General features: G+C 36.7%; 1 protein-coding gene across 6 annotated transcripts in view; it reads left to right on the forward strand.

Moving 5' to 3' along the window:
- Positions 1-25,756, forward strand: part of LOC140699842 (uncharacterized) — a 287,621-nt gene that overhangs the window by 249,889 nt on the left and 11,976 nt on the right. For 4 of the 6 annotated variants that reach the window (XR_012078095.1, XM_072972359.1, XM_072972354.1 and 1 more), the window contains one exon: positions 19,907-20,040. Coding sequence is in view for 3 of the 6 variants with exons in the window: in XM_072972359.1 (XP_072828460.1) it covers positions 19,907-20,040 (134 nt within the window). In the remaining 3 variants the exon portion in view is untranslated. Of the gene's footprint in view, positions 1-13,105; positions 13,237-19,906; positions 20,041-25,756 lie in introns of all 6 variants that reach the window. The other 2 variants (XR_012078094.1, XR_012078091.1) reach the window with 1 other exon arrangement.

The raw sequence follows: 25,756 nt of genomic DNA on the forward strand, positions 1-25,756 counted from the left end.
TCAAAATATTTGCTTGGGGTGAGGTGAGGATTAAAACCTGGCACATAATAAATAACTGGTAATACTTTGCCTTAAAATATCGTGAAGGGGCAATTTTATGTGTCACGTTGACTGGGCACCCAAATATTTGGTCAAATATTATTTCTGGCTGTGTGTGTGTGAGGATTTTTTGTGATGAGGTTAGTATTTGAATACACACACTAAGCAGATTGTGTTTCCCGATCTGGATGGGCCTCTTCAATCTGTTGAAGGCCTAAATGGAATAAAAGATTTGAGTAAGAGTTTTTTTGTTTGTTTGTTTGTTTGTTTTTGTCTTTACACGGATGTCCTTGAAGTGAAACGTGAGTCTTTTCCTGCCTTTCAACTAGAACTGACACTCTAGGCTCTCCTTGGTCTGGCTTCTCAGCCTCCACAACCGTGTGAATCAATTCCTTACAATGAATCTTTGTGTGTGTGTATGTGTGTGTGTGTCTCCTATTGGTTCTGTTTCTCTGGGAAACTCTAATACAAATATTATCACTTGAGATGGATTTCTTTCAGGTAAACATTTCCTCTCACTTCAAGCCTTACTTTTAAATCCAAACATCCAGATGTCATAGAACATCTGGAGTGTCCTATGACAAACTGCTAAATGTTGCAGTATTTCCCAAGTCTCAAATTTTTCTTATTCCTTCAGGGGGAAAAAAGTCCATGTGATAACTGCTACTTTATTACCATACATTTATGTTAAAATACAAATGTCACTAACAATATTGTAAATCAACTATACTTCAATAAAAATATATCTGAAGTGTATAGAATGCTAGTAAGAAAGAAAACTCAACATTATAAGCCGAATAGAAAAAAGAAATCTCAAGAACTGAGACTAGAATCATTCTGGAAAGAAAAAGAAATGGATCAAAAAACCAGACAACCCTCTGTCTTTTCACTTTAGTTACCAAGACAATTTGAGTGTGCTGAGCTTTCCCAAATAACCCATTAAAAAACAATGGGAACAAATAAACAAAACAAAAACCCACTAATTATAACATTCTCCCAGACTAGAGTTTCAAAAGATGTGTGTTGAATGGGAAAGAGCACATGGCTAGAAGTACATGCTCTGAATCAACTGCCTGGTTTTGAGTACCAGGCTGAGCACTGCCTACGTGCATAAATCGTCTTGTACTCTTTAAGCCTCAGTTTCCTCATCTGTAATATGTGAATAAAAATTATAGTAAGAACTGTATAGGATTGTATGAGAAGTAAATGAGAGAATGCAAGGGGATTTATTCAAAGTTTGATGAATGATATACAATCAAATGGTACCCAATAAAGAAGATCAGTGTTATCATTTACTTCCTCGAATAAATATGTTGGACCAGCTTTACAGTAGAAACTGGTCAAAAAAAATGACATTCAGAGCAACCAGATTCTATTTTACTGTTATTATTCTAGATTAGTTAACCTGCAGCTGAGATTCAGGCAAAATTGTTCATATATTTGAAAAAAAATGATTACGCTTTCTCAGAAGCACTGAAAAGCTATGAAAATAGAGTCCAGGAAAAATGAACACAGCCAGAAACAAAGGTCTTCGCAGGGGAGAAACTGCCCAAGTTAGAAGCCCCCTCGCTGAGTCAAGGAATACTCAGGGGAAAACTCAACTCCCCAGTAACAGGATTCCATTGTTCCTGAACACGAAGAGAATCTCTAGGCCACTGGCACTCGTCTCTTCAGCAGGAGAGGCAAGTGCTTCATGAATGTACAAAGCACCAGACCCAACAGAGCAGGCAGCTCCCTGCTTTCATGAGCACTGATCTTGCTCATGAAAGCGAAAATATATACCTAGGACCAACAGGACACACACCCTGTCCACTGGGATTAGAATAACGACTGAAGGAACTCACAGAAGCCTAAAAGTATGCAAAACACTCCCAAAATGCCAAATGCTTCTAACCCTTATAACTGTCATCTGGCAGAAGCTCTATGTGAGGTATTTCATGTTCTCTACTGACACAATTAATTTCATTTACACAATTACTGGAGAATTACTGAATCTAAATTAGGGCCAAAGGAAAAGCATTAGAATTAAGGGTAAAGAAGTTTTGTTTTATTTTGTTTTTTTCCCTCTAGAGTAGTAAAGTAGCTCCTCTCTAAACATGACCTATCCAGGAACGTACCTTCCAATACCCATGCCACCGGGCAGTTCCCTTCACTTGAAATCTGGCCAGCCCAAATATAACTTGCTTTTATCCAATAATACCTGGCAAAAGAGATACCTTGTGACTTCCAAGGCTAGGTCATAAGGTTATTTTTAGCTGATGTCTTGGTTTTTTGAAATGGTTCTTCTCTAGCCTCTAAGAAATGAGTATGAATACACTGAGATCACCATGCTTTGAGGAAGCCCAAACTAGTCACACAGAGATGCTCTGTGAAGAAAGAGATACGGGTAGCCAGGAGACAACTGTCCTACCCCCTCCAAATGAGGTATCAGATAATTGAGTGAAAAAGCTGTCTTGGGCTTCATGTCAGTAAAGGTTTTTAGATAATTCCAACCACAGCTGCTACATTTGACACCGTAAGTATGAACTGTCCTACTGATCCCAGCCAACCCACAGTTGATAAATGACATCTTCCTGCCTAAGTTCTCTAAATAGTGAACTGAAGATAATGGTAGTACCTACTCAGAGTTATTTGGAAGATAATTTATGATTAATAATAAATACCACCTTTAAAGGAAAGAAAGAGGCACAAAAAGTAAAAGATATAAAAGACTCTGAAACCATTTCTCTAGTTAAAATGTTTAAAACAAGACAAGTTAGAATAAATCCTTCTTGTGGTTAGTAATATTTATTAAAGGAACTATTTCTTGTTCTCTCAACTTAATTAAAAAAATAAGAAAAATGTAAATATGAAGAAAATTCCAGCAGCCTCCTTCTAGAAACCTATGCCCCAGAGACCATAGGTGGAGTGGCGGTCCCTTTTTTGTAAACTGTGTGTGTATGCCTATGCATGCGTGTGTTTGTGTATGTATCTTTAAAGAAAACTAATTTTCCCAGAGAAAGGGAAATCCTGAGGATTTTGGAGTGTTTGAAGATCAATGCTTTTGCTGTGCAGGGCAAATAAAGATGTAATTATGTAGGGTTTCCCAGGGAAGGGTGCAGTTACAGCAACATAGAAAGATCAAAGTGAAATGACTATCATTAGCCAGTGAGACTGCACGCTTCCTCAGATCTATAAGGGGAAACACTCCCGGCCTGGGTCTGTTATCACCCCTAAGTGGCTGTTAGTTTTACAGGTAGCTTCTCTCACTATTTTGTGCCTAGGTTGTGGTATAATGAAACAATCACTACATTTTAAAGATAGCTTTTCTCACTCTTTGGGGTCTAGGATGTAATATGTGGAATGACCACACTTTGTCACCCCCATTAATGTAAAACAATAGATAATGTTCTTAGTTCCCTATTAATTTAAAATAATAGATACGTTCTTCCCTTTAGTAGAACACAGCAGCCACCAGCTGCAGAATACATTAAGGCAGATGTGTAATTTATTGTGTTTATCAAGATAATTTTAAAAACAAAACAGGATACTGTTAATCATTTTTCAGTAAGAGAACTTCTAGTAATTTGAACTGTTCTCTGCAAGGAGGGTCTTAAGGCTACCTTAAGGATAAGACATGTAGCAGAAGCCGGGAGTGAATTTGGTTAGAGCTTCACTTGGCAGGAATCCCTATAAGAAGGAACCAGGCATGTCCTTTCCATTGGCTAAACATCTTGTGTAATAAAAAAAAGATATTAAAAAGTGCATGTCTCAGTATGTCACCACCAAGGCTAGAGATAGCTGACAAAAGTCTTTCCAGCAATCTCTATGCAGAGAAGTATAAAATTCACCTGATAAAGAAAGGAAACTAAAGCGAAGCAAAATGTTCTTTCATCATGAGAAAGATGAGCTCTGATTCCCAAACTCCCCAATTCTCTGTGATACGGCACATGCTAGTCTGATGTGACACCAGCCTACCATCAACATACCTTGGATAAAGGATCCAGTAGGTCTTTAGCTGCAATGATGTAGACATCTTTGGTGGTTAGACTGAAGAAACACCGAAGGTAGTCCCTATGCTCCCAGATATCACCCTCACGATCCTACTGTGGGGTCTGTGATTTCTACTTGTAGAAATTTGAAATTTGCTGATTTGAGGAATGGTTTCTGTTAAAACTCGCTAGTGATCCTTGTGAGGATTAGTGTCCTGTGGTGGAGAGAGAACTTGGCAAGGAGTCAGGAGACCTATGCATCGGCCCCAGGCTTGTAATGACAATCCAATTATCACTTAAGTTTTTTGAGCCTCAGTGCTCTGCTCTCCTTAGAAATTTGGTTAAGAAGATAAATGAGAAGTAATGTGTGGGAAAACATATTTTAAAAAACACTGAAGTCAGCAGATATAAGAATAGTTATATCTTAGAATAGTGCCCAGATTTGTTAAAGTATATTTTGGACCTTAACCCAAATAAGTATACAGAAGTAAATTAGTCACATTTCTGTGACTTTGGCCAAGTTATGTAATCTGAGACTCAATTTCTATATCCTTAAAATGGAGATCATGATAGAACTTATTTTTTTAGGGTAACTGTTAGAATTACAGGACAGCCTATAGAGTTTAGTATGTTTTGGCTTAACAAAATCAGTCAACAGATGTCAGGGGAAAAGACAGTAAGTTTTCATAGTGAGAAGGGGCCTGAGGCAGTGCAGGGATAGGCTATTTCCTGGTCATGGTGGGTCTACATGGGATTTGCTAATGGAGAGTCAGGGCAGCCCTAGAATGGCACGATGCTACTCAGAACAGAAATCGGCAGGAATGGCAGCTCCCCTAACGACAGATTTTTAACAGCCACACCTACCAACTTCAATTACACAAAAGTTGAATGTCATGCTAAGCATTGTGTAAGATGTATGAGCAGTATCAGAGTAGCATGGTGGTTAATAACGAGAGCTTGGGATGCTCTGCCATGAGTATGCTGTGTGACCGCAGCAAGTCACTTAACCTTCCTGACCATATTTCTTCACCTGCCAGGAAGAAGAGGGAAAGACTGTATTTATATGTGGTGTTTCTCACAAGGCCTGTTACCAGGAGTAAGTACTTAATTAACAGTCATTGCTCTTAGTACTACATTTATTGATAATTTCCTGCCCTCATGGAGTTTTCATTATAGATGAAGGGACATATGGGTAGGAATGCTAATCTACATTAGATGAGCAAAGAAGAGAAGATAGGAAAGAATTAAATTCTGAAATTATTCATCCCTTTAGTCAACATTTACTGAACTTCTACTGTGTATTAGGTAGCGTGCTAACAGCTGGGAATGGTGTGATAAATTAAGTATGCCATCTGTCTTGTGGAACTCACATTCAAGTGGTGCTGATGACTTGAGGGTCCCCTATCCTTATCACAGCTGAAACCCTGTGTCTTTTCATGCTAACACACACGAGACAATTTCATAATCTTGTACGATAATGCTTATTATGTTTTCCTCTCCTAACTTGGTACCCCTTGTCAAAGCACAGTGGAGGGAAAACCTTTGACACTGTAGGCAGGTACGCATTGTGCCTGGGGCACTAGCTAGTGGTACGTTGGCTATTTCCTTCTGCCAAGAGAGTTGGAAACTAGGAGCGATCCCGGATGATAGTCATGGAGCATGTCCCAGTGTAATGTGGTCAAAGCTTCACTGGAGACATACATTATACTTCAAGTGAACATTGAGCGCTGCCTGATAGTAAAGAGCAGGAATTAGACAAATGCTCCTAAAGAAAATTCAAAGGATTAGTGATGTTAAGTGAGTCCAGGGATGCGTGGATGAGCACACTCCTCAGGACTTTGTTCAGAGCTTTTATGAGAGCTTTGAATCAGAATCCAAATACATGTACAGTTCAGGTCCAGCTTAATGTAGTTTGCCTGTTAGCATTTTTCTATATTTAATATTCAACTAATAATATATGGTTTAAAAATTAGAAAAATTATACATAAAAACTTTAAAACTATACAGGGAAGAGATTATCTCCCTTACTTAGTTTCTACCCTCCTATTTCTAGATAACCACTATTACTAGTTTCATAGGTGTTTCCTTCTAATTTTATACAAATGTAAGCAAATATAAATTATCACTACCTCTTCTTTGAAATAGATTAAATATGATGCACATTATTTGGCATGCTTTTCAGTTTACAGAAATTTTATTATGCTTATGGCATTTATTTTATTATTTATTTGCTATTCATTTATTTATTTTATTATTTACTTGCTATTCAAGCAAATAGATTAACCATGATTTATTTAACCAGCCCTCTGTTAATGGACACATGATTTAAGTTAACTCGATAGCCATTATAAGCAATGATGCCATAAAACTTTTTGTATATGTGCCATTTCACACAATGTACGTAAATCTAGAAGATGAATTCCAAGGAATGAAATTGTTAGGGCAAATCGCAGATGTCTAATTTTGAAAAAAAAAATTACTGAAAATCTTAAAGATTTTTTGTTAAGTATCCATGATAGGTTGGTCTTGGTTGAGTGCACTAGGTAATGTGTGCTATCTTAATCTCAAGGTTAATAATGTCTTATTTTCAAGGTCTTTCCTCAAACTCAGGTGAAGAGCTTTATTGTTCTCTTACCAATTTGGGTTTCCCATCAGTTTAATTTATGCAGAACATCACACCTCCCTCTGTTACTGAACTCAACTTGGATCCACTCTCCAGATGTGCAGCAGAGCCAACCTACTACCACCAGGTTGTGGAGCATTTATTTGCAGGGCAGCAATCACGGAGAACAAACAGCTAGTGCTCAAAGACCAGAACGCCCTGGAGACTTTCAAGGAAAGGTTACTAACGGCAACGTTCAGGGTTAGTGTTGTTGGGTATGTGATCAGCTCATGGATAGTATTCTGACTGGCTGGTGGTGAGATAACATGGTGGTATTTCAGAAATGTCAATTATCAGTTTTCTGTCTCCTGCTGATCTGGGGTTATCTTCTGGTATTCAGAATGCAATCAATATCCTCCACCTGGTGAGGGTTTTAATTTCTGCCAAACAACTTAAGGATATCCATCAACATATGATCCATTGCCCTTGAGGAGAAACTGAGGGTCCTTGACTTTGTTTTATGGCTAAACCTTTACTATTTTGCTGTACTTGACTGCTTTCCTTTTCTGCAAAACTTAAAGTGTCATATGCCAATGAAGCCAGATTGACACCAAGTGCTCAGGCCTGTCCCTGAGACAAAGGTGCTCAGGTGGCTGCTGGAAAGAATCTGAGAGCTGCCATTGGCCAAAGGCTGATGTGCCACAGATGCAGCAGCCACTTGGGACATTGGTCCCTACATGGTCACCAAAACTGTTGCTGAACCAAACTTGGGTCTTCTTCCCCATCCTTAGCAAAGGCAATCTACTGACACTGGGTTGTGGTAAATGAAAGTACAGCATTCATTTGCAGGGCACGAAGCAAGGAGTTTGGGTCTTGTGAGCATTAGCTGAATTTCTCCTTGCTTGGTGCCCTGCAAATAAACACTGTACTTTTCTTCACCACACCTTGTTTCATCACAGATTGACTTTGCTGCATGTTTGGTACGCAGAGCTGAGTTCAGTTCAGTAACACTTGCTTAGACATCTTTGAGGCAACTCCACTCTACTTTGAGGCCACAGATGGAAATTCAGGTCATTTACAAATGACTGTAATGGCTATTTCCATGACTCCTCTGCACAAATCCATACTTTGTGCTAGTCTACACTCAGGCTTGTGATCTGTTTCTAATCCTCTTCTCATACTATTTACTTCAAATGTCTCTTTCAAAACCTAAGTCACTAAAATTGTGCACATCTTTCAAGGCTGTACTCAAACACCACCTCCTGTATGAATTGTCCTGGATTTTGCTTTACACTTTACTCCCAATTCTTACATGGAACTTTATCAGTTTCAATCATTTGGTCCTCACCTCTCTTTTACATGGGTTTGCATCTACATGTTCTCTCTTCCTTCAGATTACAAAGCTTTTTGGAGTAGAGGCCATGCTATATCTTTCTGACTCTTTCCATCAAACTCGCAAAGAAGCCTTTCACATAATTAGTGTTTACAAATATTTGTGTTGACTCCTGTCAGGTTCCCTGAAGCTCTGACCTGATTTCCCTGCTCCTTGCTCCAAAGAAATGTGACAGCAGCTCTTTTTCGTGGCCATTTCCCATGACGATGTCTGTTGATTTCTAACTGATTCTCACTCCCTATAGCCTTTCAAAAAAACTCTAGGACTCCTCTAAAGAAGGACAGTTCCATTTTAAGTTCTCCTTCTTGAAAGCACCTCACAGGAAAGCCCATAATGGGCCCTGTGCTGTACAGTTTAGATAACAGCTAAGGAGGACACTTAGTTCCACAAGTGTCAGAAAACTGAAATCACACTGGCTTAGGCAAAACCCAGACTGCAGCAACTTCTATATAAGGTAATTTCAGAAGTAGAATTCCAGCTTCAGACATAATGCACAGGCTCAAAGGATATCATTATTTTCCTGATACACTGTTTCTCTGGCTTCCACTTTCCTTCGTGTGACTTTACGCAGGTGGAGTCTCTTCACATTATTGCTTCAGTGGCTCAAGCCTTAGGACCTTCTTTGCAAGTTCAGCAGAAAGCAGGCTTCTCTTTCACAGTATATCCAGAATGTGCCAATTTTGATCAAAAATCATTCCTGAACAGTCACTGTGGCCAGAAAGTTGAGAATATCCCTGAACCAAATCACAATGACAGATAAGTAGAAATAACTTCTTGAAAAGAAAATCAAGCTGCTTTTACAAGAAGTGAGGATGGATATTGTGCAGGCTGAAACTAGAAATCACTGCAGTTCATGAATGTATTTTTCTGGGAAGCAATTCTATAACTTTCATCAGATTTTCATTGTAATCTAATTTTCTTTAAAATGGTTAAGAACTTATATAAATCAATGGTTCTGTAAAATCTTTTAAGATAGATATGAATGGTGGGAATACTGAAATTAAAATAAAATTTCTCAGATTCTTGTCCATAACAACTCATTGAGGGGTTTCAATGTTCGCATATATTAAAATTGGAATAGTAACACTTCTAGTAGGCTAAAACACCTACCACACTTCTATTCTAAAGCTCTTTTGTAATTAGCTATTTTAAATTCAATGCCTGCTTCCCGTAAGTTCTATGAGGATAGAGACCATGTCATTGTTATTCAAGCATTTAGTAGTCATTTCCTGGTGACGTGTAGTAAGTTCTTATTAAATATTTTAAAAATGAATAATAATAGGTAATACATGATATGAATAGGGCTATAAACAAAAAGGAGATAAAATCAGAATTTTATTGATGTTAATTCCCTAGGCTTTAATTAAAACCAAAGTAGATCATGTACTGAATAGGTGTCAAAAGTAGATTGATTTTGTGTGTGTTGGGTCAACATACCTGAGTTTGGTTCAATAACACCTGCTTAGACATCTCTGAGGCACCTCCACTGGCCGCACTTTGAAACTCAGGTCATTTACTAATGACTCCAAAGGTTTTTCCATGGCTCCTCTGTGCACATCCATGCTTTGTGCTAGTCTACACTCAGGCTTGTGATCTTCTCTTAGAAAATCTAGATTATAATCCTAGCTCTCCTGTTAATGAATGGTATTATCTCAAATAACTGAAAGGCAAATATATAAACGGATTGAAGATCACTTAAATGAGCCAGTACAAATATTAAAAATCATCAAAAAATTTTTGTAAGTGCAATTATAACTACAATTAACCTTAAAATAGGGTATCAAAATCACAAAATGTGGGGGAGGGGAGTGTAAAATGTAGAATGTCTTTGAACTTGTGTAAGTATCAGTTTAAAGCAAGCAGATTTAGTTATGGGTCAACATAATTGAACTCCATAGTAATGACAATTCAAAAGCATACAACAAATTAAAAAAAAAACCCAAAAAACAAAAAGGAAGTTAAGCACCCTACAAAAGAAAATCATCAAACCACAAAAGGAAAAACAAAGAATTAGAAACTCACAAAGAAGAACTACAAAAACAATAGGAAAACAGGGATTAAGATATCAGTAGGTACACACCTATCAATAATTACTTTAACTGTCAATGGATTAAATGCTGGATCATAAGTTATAGAATGGCAGACTGGATTTAAAAAAAAGACTCACTGCAGGGCAAAATACAGATTGAAAGTGAGGGGATGGAAAAAGATATTTCATGCAAATGGAAATGACAAAAATGTGGAGCAGCAATACTCATATGAGACAAAATAGACTTTAAAACAAAGGCCATAAAGAAAGATGAAGCTTACTACTAAATTCAAGAACAAGATAAAGATGCCCACTGTCACCACCTCTTTTCCACATATATTGGAAGTCTAGCCACAGCAATCAGACAAGAAAAAGAATAAAAGGTATCCAAATTGGAAGGGAAGAAGGTGAAACTGTCGCTATTTGCAGATGACATGGTACTCTATTTAGAGGACCCTAAAGACTCCACACAAAACCTACTTGAACAAATGAATTCAATAAGATAAAAGGATACCAGATTAATATACAGAAATCTGTTGCATTTATTTATGTTAATAATTTCAGAAAGAGAAATTTTAAAAAACTTTAATGTTTAATATCACATCAAAAAACAAAATACCTAGGAATAAACTTAACCAAGAAGGTGAAAGGCCTATATGCTGAGAACTATAAAACACAGATAAAGGAAACAGAAAAATGATTCAAAGAAATGGAAAGATATTCCATGCTATTGAATCAGAAAAATTAATATTGTTAAAATAGCCATACTACTCAAAGCAATCTATAGGTTCAATGCAATCCCTATCAAATCACCTATGGCATTTTCCATAGGACTAGGACAAATAATTCTAAAGTGTATATGGAACCACAAAAGACCCAGAATCACCAAAGGAATTCTGAGAAAAAAGAACAAAGCTGGAGGCATAACCTTCTCAGATTTCCCAGACTTCAAACAATACTACAAAACAAAAGTAATCAAAACAGCCTAGTATTGGCACAGAAATGGACATCTAGATTACAGGAAGCGTATAGAGGGCCCAGAAATAAACCCCCACACCTACAGTCAGTTGATCTATGACAAAGGAGGCAAGAATACAATGGAGAAAAAGACAGCCTTTTCAATATATAGTCCTGGGAAAGCTGGACAGCTACCTGTAAATCATTAAAATTAGAATACTCCCTCACACCATCTGCAAACATAAACTCAAAATGGTTTAAAGACCTAAATTATAAAACACGACACCATGAAACTCCTAGAAAAGAAGATAAGCAAAAGATTCTTTGACATAAATCATAGAAATATTTTCTTAGTTCAGTCACCTGAGGTAAAATAATTAAAAGAAAAAAATTAAAATCTTTTGCACAGCAAAGGAAACCATCAACAAAATAAAAAGACAACCTATAGAAGAAAAGCTTTGCAAGCAATGCAACTGACATGGAGTTAACATTCAAATTAAACAAACAGTTCTTACAACTCAGTATCAGAAAAAAAAAAATCAAAACTTTCCAAATTTTTCCAAAGAAGACATACAGATAGCCAACAGTCCACATGAAAAGTTACTCAACATTGCTAATTATTAGAGTAATGCAAATCAAAATCAAAACCACAATGAAGTACCACCTTACCCTGGTCAGATTGGCTAATATCAAAAAGTATACAAATAATAAATTCTAGAGTGGTTGTGGAGAAACGAACACCCTCATACATTGTTGGTGGGAACGTAAACTGGTGTAGTCACTATGGCAAACAGTATGGAGGTTCCTTAAAAGACTGAAAATAGAGTATCATGTCACCTATTCTGACATGTGGGTGTGTGGGGGCAGCCCCCTCCCTACATACCAAAAAAGCAATTCTCTGACACCAGCTGGGTGTCCTACAAGTTAACTCAATTCTGACACTACCTACCTTGAGATAGTGTCAGATCTCAGAATTTAATGGGTCAGTCCTAAAACACTTCCCCTTGACATACACTTCAGATGCCAATTGAATGCCCAAGTTGTCACTTGTGCTTCTGATCCACTGGCTATAAATCACAGGTTCCCACAACCCCCTTTTTGGGTTTGATTAATTTCCTACAGCAATTAGCAGAGCCCAAGAAACATGTTTACTTACTCCATTACAACTCAGGAGTAGCCAGATGGAAGTGATGCATAGGGCAAGATATAGGTGAAGAGTGTGAAGCCTCTCTACTCTTTCTCAGAGTGCTACTCTCCCCACATCTCCATGTGTTCATCAACCCAGAAGCTCTGTGAACCTGTCCTTTTGGGTTTTTATAGAGGCTTCATTACATAGGCATGATTGAGTCAATCATTGGCAATTTATTAAACCTCCAGACTCTTTTCCCACCTCTAGAGGTCAAATGGCTGGTACTGAAAATTCCAACTCTCTAATAGATTCTATTGGCAACCATTTCCCAGCCTTCAATCTTTCCAAAAGTTTCCTTATTAACATAACAGAAGATACCTTTATGGCTCATCACCAAGGAAATTCCAATTTTATGATTTAGGAGCTAAGTGGCAAGAAAAGGGGAGGAAAAACAGATGTATTTCTAATAGATCACAGTATCACAGGAACAGTGACACATTCAGAGGTGATGAGTATGTTCACTATTTTGTTCACCCGGATAGCTTCTGGGTGTGTGTGTTTACCGAAATTTACCCAGTTGGGCACCTTAAATATATGCATTTTATTGAATGTCATTTATATCTCAAGAAAGCTGTTAAAAATGAAGGTGAAACAAAGAGCTTCTCAGAAATACAAATGCTGTAAGAATTCATCAACAGCAGAACTATACTACAAAAGTACAGTACGATGAATCTATGTAGGAAAAATATTCTATGACATTTAGAATTCTCATTGATAGTGAGATTTTGCAATTGAAACAGTAGCATACTACTTAGCAATAAACTGGCACAGAGAAAAAAGGAAAAGAGTATCTCCAAACACTGAGTTTTATAGAGGCCATCATCCAACTTGCTCTGACACAGCCTAAAGATTTTTTTTAATAAAAGCCTTCTTGATAATCAAAGGAAAATTCAGCAACCTTTAATTATGTTTTTACCACATGTAGGTTAACTGGAAAGCAATCTAGGATGTTACAAATTCTGGCCCAGAGCTAATGGAAAGAAGACCTCCCTGGGGCTACAGAAAATGACAAGGCTGAAGGCTGACCCTTGATGACAGCTAACATTCAGTCCAAAGGTATGATAAATGGAAGAATTTCAGACACGTTCCAGTATTCATGGATGTCTCTTTCAGAAATGTCAAGAGGAAGGTCTTTTTCTAATGCAGATGCGGGGAATTACTATGGCTCTGAGTAATTGGTCCATTTATTGTAAGAAGCCAGATTATGGCTGATAATATAGAAGGAAAATCCATCTTTGCGGGAAAAGTTGATGGCAAGAACAGGATAGATAAAATGTCAAGAGCCCTGCCAAGTAGGCCAGGATTCAGAAACTCAGTCTGGGAAATCAAGTCCAGTGCAAAGATGCCAACAGGGAAATGCAGTCTTATGGGCAGAAACAAGGGAACAAAAAGGTGAGGTTGAGAAAGCCATCAATTATAAACACACATATCCAGACCACATAAAAGACACCACCACGCAGACCCTGTGAACTGGCACACTAAAAGTGCTAATTAAATTCCAGCTGCTCAGAAAATCTCAGGAATTTGTTAGGCTCAGGCAGAAGCTAGAAAGCTTCATTAATTTTAATTGAAAGGGGCTGAGTGACTAAGTGGATGATATTGGTGGAGCTAGCCTCAGCCCCTCCTGAGTGCCTCCTATGAGTCAGACACATGATTCTGTGATTTAATCCTCCCACTAACACTAAGCCATAGACATCTTTAATGGTCTGTACTGCATGAGAAAACTGAAAAGCAAAGAACTATCTAAGGTAACACTAAGATAGTGACAGAACCATAATTCAAAGCTCATTTGCCACATTGTAGAGCCTACCTACTTAACCCCTACATTTTAGTGACCCCTCTACTTGGGACACCTTTGGCTGGGGACAGGGAAACATTACATGTTTATCAGCTCAAAGGGCACAGTCACCCCTCTACCCATTATTTCAAATCAGGGCAAGTTTTTTCTCTCCAAATCCAGAGTCCTTAAGAGTTTTGTATATAGCAAGTACTATCTTTTCCTTTTGTACACTGGAGTGTTTCATTGATGGACTGGATATAAGGTACTGAGGTTCAGTTAAGACCAAAGGAAAAACCAAAACCTTTGTCTTTAAGCACATGAGATCAGTATTTTCTCCTCATCCCACAGCAGAAAATGGGCATGGGCTGCGTGGAAAAGCGAGAAGTAGTAGAGAAATCAACAGTAATGTATAAAATTATATTCAACTGAATTTATTGTGTATGCTTTGCAACACACCACCAACCTCTCAACTACTGAAATCAGCATAATGGTATTGAGGTATTATGATGAGCTGTACATTTCACCCAGTATATGATTCCTAGGTACAGAAAATTTTTTTAATTTTATTAAGGATTTTGTGTTATATTTCAAATAAATCTGAGTTTGATCAATTATTCAGTGAAAGCTAGATATGAATCCAGCACCCCCTGCATGCAAAGCAAATTCGATTCAAGTAAATGTATTTTTGACAAATGACTTGTGCCTGCATGATTTGTCAGTGTAACGTGAAATGGCCCTAAACCAGCATGGTATCAGGCTTGCTTTGCATTTGGTCCTTCTGTGGCCGACTGAGAGTCGAGTGGCAGAAAATGTAATTCATTTCCATGAGGAAGGTAGGGAAAAAATTGGGTTTGTGTTAAATTGTCAGTGAGTCTTGAACAACAGAGAAGAAAGTAAAAGCAATAAAGAAACCTAAGATTTACTTGACTCTACAACCATAGAAATTATCTTTGATTGCTGAAGAAAGAAGATATATCATTAGAGCTAACAGAGCTTATTAAACTGTAACACAAAGCACTTTCTTACTCGATCAACTTGAAAAGGCCACAGTCAGCTTTGAGGGCACCACCACCACAGCCCTGACCACGGTTTAAAAAAAAAAAAAATCTTCTTCTGGGGTTTCAAATCATAGGAACTTTTTACATCTCAAAAGTTTTCAGTTATTTACCTGAGCAACACAATCAAGAGATATTTAGATAGAATCACCAGGAATTGATGATAGACTATATACAGGGAGAAAGAGGTACCAAGGTTATAAAGGATAGTTTCTAAATTTGCTCAACATAATAAAGATTAGGAACCTTGGATTTGTAACATTGGAAGTAAACTAGTTTTGGGAACATAGATGGAGACTGTAGTTCTTAATTTGTTGCAGTTGAGGTGCCTTTTGTTTGTTTGTTTGTTTGTAACATCCAATTCCATATACTGAGTTGGAAGTGTACCAAAACAGAGCTCATAAGGGGGGAAGGCCGAAAATAAAGTCCCAGAAGTTCCTTGTGTTTGGGATCACTTTAGGGGTATATACATATATGCAGGCATATATATATAGAGAGAGAGACACATTATTTTATATTCCCATCAGCAATGTATGAGAGTTCCAATTTCTCCACACCTTTGTGAACTCTTTTCATCGTTTTTATTATAGCCATCCTAGTAGATCTGAAGTTATTTTTGTCAGTTTTGTTTTGCATGTCTCTAATCACTAATTTTCCCATATGTTTACTGGCTATATTTACATCCATTTTGAAGAAATGTTTATTCCCAATCTGTTGTCCAATTTTTAAACTAGATTGTCTTTTTTTTTTTTTTTGCTGTATTTAGGTTTTTTTATACAATCTGGATGCTACTCCTCTAATAGATGCGCATGTCTCTCATTCTGTGGCTTGTCTTTCACTTTCTTGAATATGAACTTTGGAGAAAAGATTTTCTATTTTTTCTTTGGTTGTTTGTACTTTGGGTGTCATATCTAAGAATCTCTTGCTTAATCCAAGGTCACAAAGATTTCTAACTATATTTTCCTCTAAGTTTTATAATTTTAGTGCATACATTGGGTCTTTAAGTTTAGTATTTGGAGTGAGGTAAGGGTCAGATTCTGTTTTTTTATCTGGCTATCCACTTGTCTCAGCACTATGTATTGAAAAGGCTACTCTTTTTTCATTGAATTGTCTTAGCAACCTCTAAAATATCAATTGATTTTAAATGTATGGGTTTATTCCTGGCCAGTCTATCCATCCATAATCTCCTTAGCTTTGTAGCACATTTTGTAATCTAAGAGTGTGAGTCCACTATCTTTATTCTTCCTTTTCAATATTGTCTTGACTTTATGAGTCACTTCAATTTTCATATGAATTTTAGGGTCACCTTGTCAATTTTTACAAAAAAAAAAGGAAACTGGAATTTTGATAAAGATTTTGCTGAATCTGTATATCAATCTGGGGAATGTTGTTATCTTAATGATATTATAGTCAAATCCATTAACATGAGGTACCATGTCATTTAAGTATTTCTTTCAGTTATGTTTTCTAATCTCCAGAAATTAAAAATTGTACTTCCTTTGATTAAATTTACTCCTAAGTTTTATTACTTTTAAAAGTTATTTTTAATGGAATTGCTTTACAAATTTCATTTTAGATTGCTCATTGCTAGAGTGTAGAAATAAAATTAACTTTCATATATTGATCATTTCACATACAATCTTGCTAAACTTACTACCTTCAATAAATTTTGTGAGGGATTACTTAGAATAGTCTATATGCAAGACCGTATCTTCTGCAAATGGATAGTTCTTCCTTTCAATCAGTATGCTACTTATTTTACTTGCCTAGTTTTCATGTTTAGAAGTAACTGTACAATGTTGAATAGAGCTGATAAGAGTAGATATACTTTCCCTGCTTTTCATGGTAAGAGGTAAGTTATTAGGCTGTCACCATTAAGTATGATGTGAGTTCTGGATTTTTCATAGATGCAGTTTAGCAGTTTGAGGCGTTCTCTTCTATTCCTAGAGTGTTTTTTTTCCCCCCATCATGAAATGTTGGTTCCCCCACCCCCAGCTTTTTTCCCAAATATCTTTTTTTAAATGATTCACTGGTAAGTGATTTTTATACTCAAACACTCAATATATATCTACTGTAATGATCAGTTTGTGTCCTTTTTTCCTAATAAACTGCTGTATTTAGTAATTTTGAATGTTGAACCAACCTTACATTCCTGAAATAAATGTTACTTGGTCATGATATATAATATTTTTTATATGTGGCTGGATTTAATTTGCTGGTATTTTGTGGAGAAATTTTGCTTATACAGTCATGAGGAATATACATCTCCAATTTTCTTGCCATATCATTTTGTGATTTACTATTAAAGTAATGCCAGACTCATAGAATGAATTATGAAGTCTTCCTTCCTCTTCTGTTTTTGAAAGTGGTTTGGGAAGGACTGCTGTCAAATCTTTAAATGTTTGATAAAATTCACCAGTAAAGCCATCTGGTACCAAGCTTTACTTTGTGGGCAGCTTTTGATTACTAATTCAATCTCTTTATTTGTTAGAATTCTTCAAATGTTTTACTTCTTGAGTCACTTTTGGTAGGTGATCTCTTTTTAGAAATTTAAGGAATCTAAGTCATCTAATTTCATGGCATAAAAGTATAATATTCCCTTATAATCATTTTTATTTCTGTAAGGTAAATATTATAGGCCCTTTTCCACTCTTGATTTTAATAACTGAAGTCCTTTTTTTTTTTTTTTTTACATCTCTTGGACAGTATAGTTAATGGTTTGTCAATTTGGTCAATCTTTCCAAATAACCGACTTTTTTTCTCTATTTTTTATTCTTTATCCTATGTTTCACAGTTATTATTTCCTACTTCTGTTTTAGTTTATTTTTTCCCCTCCTTTACTAATGTGATAAGATTGAAGTTTAGGTTATTGTTTTTATTTATTTTACATTGAAGTATAATTTATTTAAAATATTAGTTTCAACTATACAACATAACGATTTGATGTTTATAGATTATACTCCTTACAAACTTATTATAAAATATTGACTATATTCCCTGTGCTGCTATATGTTACATCAGGGAAATGGAAATCAAAATCATAGTGAGATACCACCTCACATCTGTTAGAATGGCTATTGTCAAAAAGTGAAGAAATAACAAGTATTGGCAAGCATTTGGAGAAATAAAAATTCTTTTGCACTGTTGGTGGGAATGTAAACTGGTGTAGCCATTATGGAAAACAATATGGAGGTTCCTTAAAAAATTAAAAATAGAACTACCATAAAATCCAGTGATCTCACGCTGGGGTATTTATCTGAAGAAAACAAAAACACTCATTCAAAAAGACACATGAACTTCAAATTCATAGTGGCATTATTTATAATAGCCAAGATTTAAGAGCAACCTTAGGGCCTAAAAAATATGAATGGATAAAGAAATCATGAGATACACACACACATGCAATGTAATATTAACCATAAAAAAGAATCATTTTCCATTTGAAACAACATGGATGGACCTGGGGGTATTATGCTTAGTGAAAGAAGTCAGATGTTTCAAAATATAGGCATTTACAACTTTACATTTCTCTCTGAGTACTGCTCTCACTGAATATCCTAAGTTTTGACATTTTTTTCCATTTATCTCAAAGTATTTTTCAATTTCTCTTGTGATTTTTTTAAACAATTCATTGTAAGTATAATGTTTAATTTTTTACACATTTGTGAATCCCCAAATTTCCTTCTATTATTGATTTCTAATTTCATTTCATTGTTTTAAAATTTATTGAGGCTTCTTTTATGGCCTAAAATGTGGTCCGTTCTGGACAATATTCCATGTGTGCTTAATAAGAATGTCTTTTCTGCTACTGTTGGGTAGTATGTCATGTAGATGTTTATTAGGTCAAGTTAGTTTACAGAGTTGTTTAGGTGTTCTGTTTCCCTGATCTTCTGTCTAGTTGCTCTGAAAAATACTTTTCAGATTTTCTGATTTTACTTTAAAACAGTTTCTGCTAGCCTTATATTTCTGATTGGCCTGATACCTTTACAACTACCAAAGATTATGCCAGAGAGGGGAAGAGAGAGGATTATGCTATTATGGTATTAGTGATAAATAATATTGACATCAATTGCTTAAAAAGCAGTCATGCCTCACCATGTGCCAGTCCTTAAGGTAAGAGCTTTCTTGTGACAAGGAAGCATCCGAGAGAAAATGTTTACACTGAAATCTGGCTTTTCATGGCCTATGCTTCGTATAATCACAAATATGCTTTTCAGACATAACCCTAAAAGCCTTGCAGAAGGGTTGGAGCAATAATTATTAGATATTAGAATATCCTCATATGACAGGAAATTGAGGTGGATACAAAAATAGGTATTGTTACATCTGCAATTAAACAATGTCAGCCTATTATCAATAAGACAACACATATTGGGACCAATAGATAGCTCCTCTTCAGTTAATTTCTCTAATCAAATAAACCCAACCAATGCTTTTCACATACAGTACAGGAGACAGCAAATTATAGTTTGTAGTGATGACTGCCTAGAGTTCAAGGAAGAAAATTATTGGTGCTTAAAATTGCACATAGCCTTTCCAATAAAAGATTTATCTAATTTCAATTTATGAGTCAAATAATCCAAAATACATTTATAAGAGAGTTGACATTTTTGCCTTTATCTTTTAGTAAATATTTTGTATAGCTGAAAGAATTCTCCTTTCTTTTATATCAAGTCTTACATGTGAGATCGCTCTCTAACTAAGGAGAAAGAAAAGCGTATATAATCCCCCTCTCTAAATCAGTATCATAGAGAAGGTTAGCCTAAAGCTAACAACAGAGGGAGTGTGAATTCTAGAAGGCTGAGGACTGACTGAACATCTGAAGAGGCTGGCTAGGGGACTGCGAGCTGAGTTACCTGAGCTCACTAATTCTGCCTGAGTCTCCTGACAGTACTGCCCACGGGCTCTCTTGGAGACAAATTTCACAACTTCCAAACTCGTCTGCTTCTTTCCATTCATGGCACCTTCAAGAAGCCTCCTACACTATGTTCTGCAGCATCTGCTTTGACCAGTTCGTGAGCACAGGTAAGACACATTAGGGACGCCAAAAACTTTTTTGAAGATATTCTCAACAAAATGAGGTCTTGTTTCAGAAATGGGATTAGGAGTCAGTCACGTTTGCTATATTTGGGTCTGTGATCTCATTCAAATACACAAGCAGGTCTAGCTTAGGGGAATTTGTGCTACATGTAAATAAAGGGATTGGATTAGGCCACTGATTCTCAACTGTAGCTCAGCCCCAGAATCTTGCAAAGGATATTGTGGAAATGCCAATAATCCAGGCTCCAACTCAAAAGTTTCTGATTCATATGACACAGAAGGGCCCTTAGTATCTCTTTTTAACAAGATCCATGGGTAATTCTGATGACACTGCATATTTGGAAACCGTAGACCATATGATCTCAAAAGCCCAGGCAGAATCTATTGGTAAAGTTAATGAGTTTTTGTCGTATCTTTCTAGAGATCATTCGTATGTGTTTGTTTTTTACTTGCAGATTTGTTTTACATGTTCTTCTCTGGCTACACATGCAGGGTCTACCAAGCCTTACTTCTACAATACACCTAACCCCTACTCATAGGAAAGTCTCTCCAGTGAGTGAAAGCCTGACACAGATGGTCTGTGGACCCATAACAACCCTAAATATGACTCTAGCCACCTCCCACACACATACAAAGGCGGCACAAGGATTTCCTTCTTGCTTGCTTACCTTCTATGATTTCCCTTCCTTTTTCTTCCCACTTGTCTGTCTGCTGCTTCCAGAGATTTTATCACTCACCTGGATAACACATCTCTCATCTCTATCCATGGACGACTGTTGTAGCAGAACTCCAGAGCCTCTGCTTTCTCTATCACTCCATGCTATATATCAGAACTGAACTTATGATAGACTGTTTATAGAGATTTATGGTAAGACTCCATTGAGAAGGTGACTGGAGTTTGACAGATGAGTAAAAGTCATCAGGTATGCTACAAACTTAGCTAATACCCAATAAAGAGTTCCCAGTTGTTTCACTGATAAATGGACTGATCAATTAATTAATTAATGAACTTGTTTTAGCAAGCATATGTGTGGGTGGTAAAAGCTTCTGATTTAATGATGACTCTTGCTTCCATGAAGCAGAATTCCAACTCAACCTGACTTAAATTGACAGTAAAATGATAGGAGCAGTACCAATTTATTAGCTTACAGGTATGCAGATCTAAAGACGCAAACATTTAAGATGAGTGCAACAGTTTATTCATGTCTCAGTTTGGCTTACTGTCATTGACTTCATAGGTAGGCTCTTGTATGGTACATAAAATAGATCACCAGCTACTCAGGGCTTGTATATTATGAGACTGGCAATCCTAGTATAAGAGCACTGAGTCAGGGACAGTGCCATGTTTTTACCTCACTGTGCCATTTCATGGGTGCAAGAGACAGTTAAATTTAAGGGCTTCCCTAGCAGTAAGTTTAGGGTTACAACTAAATGCTGGCTACTGAAATGTAGTCAAAAGTGGTTATGTCTAAGCATAGTCTTAAGAGCTTCTTGCTGGGCCATTCAGCTTTTCATCCAATGTTGTGGTATCCTTGCCAATGCACGTGTTCCAGGCAGTAGAGCTACAAGATGTAGGAAGGTCATCCAATCCATATTAGAGTTTGCATTATTGAGAAATAAACCTTCAGTGTGCAAAGCCACTGAGATTTCAGGGTTTATTTGTTACCCAGTCATAGACTAGCCATACTGGTTAATACAAGCACCTCTTCCCCAATTATTTTAGCGTAAGTTCCAGAACTGACTTGGGTCACATGACCATGTCTGAAATAAGCTCAGTGACTGGGGTATAGAATATTCTGTTGGGCCAACACAGGCTTCACACCCTATTTGGGCAAGCCAGAAATAAATCAGATAGACTGGAGGAGTCAATCCCTTAAAGAATAGTAATTTGATACTGAGTGTCTTCTATATGTTCCAGGGCTATATCCAGTCTTGTGGTAGGTGAACTCTTCTGTATAGAAATGGTAATTTCTGGGAGTATTTACTGGTACCAGCCCAAAGTTACAAGCAAAACTGAAGTAGGAGTTTGGTTTGGTCTACTTCTTTCATACAGATTAATTTCGTAAGTCAATAACCAGGAATGTTAGCCTCACAGTATTCCTCTCACTCATGCTTCTTGTATAACCAGATGGTAATACTATTCAATTTAGTCTTTTTTCCCCTCAAATATAGAAGGGCTTTATGCAAAATCCATATATTCTACTAACACTCTTATCTGGATTGGTTTTTATTAAAATGAATACATTTGTCTTAGGGAAAAATAAATATATGTCCATGAAAATCCTGTGAAAGTGGAAAGTTAAACTTCAGGGTTTATCACTGATGCCCTGTTTGGAGGATTTTCATCAACTTTAATCTCATTCTGGGGCCAATTTTCATTACAGAAAATCTTGCTTTCATTTAAGAGATAGTACAGGGAATATAAGCAATCCAAGAGCACAGAATAATAATAAAAATGTCTTTTTCTATACTAGGAATTATATAGCGTAATCAGAGAGATCATTATATGCAGATGGTTTCTTTCATTTTGAATTTCAGACTTCTAATGGAAAATTCATCTTTCACAATTGGGCACAGTCTCAAAGGGAAATCCCTATTAATAGTATAGATTAACCACCTTATCTGTGGAGATACTTTCTTGCTCTTATAATTTATATGTGACTGCATACTATGATTGGATGCTGTAATGGAGTCAAGAGAAGTAGAAAGCACAGAAAACAAAATGTTATCAGATAAATGATAAAATCAATAAAGGAGTCAACAATTTAAAACTATTGGTTTCAGAGTAACATCATTTCAGATGAAACCAGAGTTATCTTGAATTTCAAGAAAGAAATGAGGCATAAAATGGCCTCAAGTTTTATGTTTGAGGCAGGTGTCTGCTTTAAGGGAAATATAGACAAGTCAGAGTTCAAGAACTGAGAACAGACAATGAGGGGATTTGGTGACCAGCCCTTGGGCACTCTGAATGGGTTGTTTAGGTTATAGATTAGTGGGAAATAGGAGAGTGTCCATGAACCATTAGACTCAGGAGACCCCTATGGGGGAAAAAACAACATCAACTTTGTATATATCAAACAAATGTCTGGACAAACTTTTCATCCCAACTGCTATAACAAAAAATGATAGCACTGTGGTTCCACATTCAAGGAGCTTGAAAGTTACCACTCCTTCCTAACAATAGGAAGCTCCAACAGATTGAAAAATAAACTACTTTTGTTACGCGTGTAAGAGAAGGGGGAACACAAAATTCCTGCCCTCAAGACTTAAGAGACAGGCAAATACAGAGGATCACAATTTACATCAGCAGAGACCCAATGGCAGAAAGAACCTCAGGAACCGGTGACAGTGTAAAACTCTGACCTTTAACTGATAAATTGCTAGAGGCTTTGCCTGGACAACTCTGAGAGTTAACGACTCCAGGGAGACCCAGTCAGAGGAGCTCACCTCCCTCACCTTTACCTCCGGGAGATCAAGGGGGTTCTCACAGTAAACATCAGAGTTCCAGCAGGGGAAGGGGAAATGGAACCATTCTGAAATATGCCAGAGCACTCAGTTCTTCTAACAAGGCCTGCCCTCAGGGGAAACTAATTAACCAGAGCTCAATCCAGTGGGGTACTGTCAGATCCTAACTGACCTGGGGGAAGGGAAATACCTAACTCCAGGCCCATCTAGCCCTTTTACAATGAGAATGAAAATACTTAACTTCAGCTCACTCCAGCCATCCTGTCCCACCTGAGGGGTGGGGATGACTGAGGAACACTTGTGAAGATCATAGTTCTGAGACTTACTAAAAGACTAAAAATTGCAGGAGTATGGAATGCGTCTTCTCCCCACACACCTTCCCACCACACAACTAAAAGTTTATTTACAGCAGTTCCTTTTACCCAGTACATCATGGCTGGTTATCAAGAAAAAATTACAGAGCATTCTAGAAGGAAACACACACACTTCGAAGAAACAGAGCAAGCATCAGAATCACACATGGCAGGAATGTCAAAACAATATGTTGTCTACCAGAAACCTTTATACTTTAAATATAAAGATGCGTGTAGATTAAAAGTAAATGAATGGAAGACAATATACCTGCCACCACTAATCAAAAGAAAGCAGAAGATGCTACTTTAATTCAGACAGAGCAGACGCAATTCAAGGAAAGTTATCAGGGATAAAGAGGAGCATTACATAATGATAAAGGGGTCATAATCCTTAAATTTATGCATCTTATAACACAGTATCAAACTATGAAAGGCATAATCTAATAGAAGTGAAAAAAGAAATATTTGAACCTGCTATTATAGTTGGAGACCACAATACTTCTTTAGCAGAAATGGATAGATTTAACAGGCAGAAAATCAGTAAAAACATAGTTGAACTCATCAACACCATTAATCAATTGCTTATAATTGATGTCTATAAACTAGTTCATCCAACAAAAACAGAATGCACATTATTCCCAAGTTCACATGAAACATTCTGGGCCATAACAGTTTAACAAATTAAAAATAATAGAAATCATACAACGTCTGCTCTCAGAAAACATTGGAATTAAACTAGAAATCAATAATTGAAAGATTGGTGGAAAAAACATAAAATATGTGGAGATTAAATAATATATTTATAAGTAACCGATGGGTCAAAAAGGAAATCAAGAGAAATTAAAGAATATTTTGAACTAAATGAAAATAAAAACACACAATAATTTGTGGGATACAGTTAAAGTAGTGCTTAGTAGGAAACTGAAAGCTTTTAATAAATACATCAGAACAAAAGACCTAAAAGTAATCATCTAAGTTTCCACCTTGGGAAACTAGAAAAAGAAGAGTAAATCCCACCCTTTCTTTAGTTGAAGTTTGCAGCGCTAGTGTTGTAGTAGTCATCTTGTAATAGGTAGGGAAGTCGGCCTGAGGACAACACAAACATGTAGGATATGCCAGAGTGAGGGGAAAAAAGAAACACACACACACACACACACACACACACACACACAAAAGGGAGCCGTAACCCTGAGAAAACTGTTTAATGCCTATATTCCAATTTATAATCTAATAAATTCCCTTCATTGTTTATTTTGAATTGGCTTTTCTGTAACTTGCAACCAAAAACATCTTGTCTGATAAAAATATGTATTTTCATCTATTTTGAAGTTGCTCATACTAAAGATTTGAGAGTTTATATTAATTGCCCAAGACTTCCAGGTCATCAAATGTCAGTGGGAATTGAACCCAACTAGCTTAATATAACACAAAAACCAATGACTTGTTTGTTTTAATAATTAATTTAATAATCTTCACAAAGGCACAAAATCTGCAATTTTGGAAATTAGTTATACATAAAAACGTAATTGAAGGATTATTTTAAAATAAGCAAATACTGCACATTTGGCAGGGTGAATAATAAAGATAATTTTTTTAGAGTGCCTTAATAAACCTCAGTGCTGCCAAGTTTCTCCCAAAGGGAGAAAACATTTAAAAATGCAAACTCCCCGGGGGTCCTCTAATAGTTTATTACTGATGGGCCACCTGTCCCAGCCTGACCTTGATAAGAATGTCAAGAAGTAGCAGAAGCATCCTGTCTAATGAGACTTCAGCTGAGACTGACAAATGCACATCAAGCTAACTTGCTACTGAGCGCCTGTGGGTTGAGTCAGGTGTCAGCAGTTTGTGTTCACAAGGTGGGACAGAAACATCTGATTAGATTA

The sequence above is a fragment of the Vicugna pacos genome, chromosome 11 (genome assembly GCF_048564905.1).
Source record: "Vicugna pacos chromosome 11, VicPac4, whole genome shotgun sequence".
Classification (NCBI taxonomy): domain Eukaryota; kingdom Metazoa; phylum Chordata; class Mammalia; order Artiodactyla; family Camelidae; genus Vicugna; species Vicugna pacos.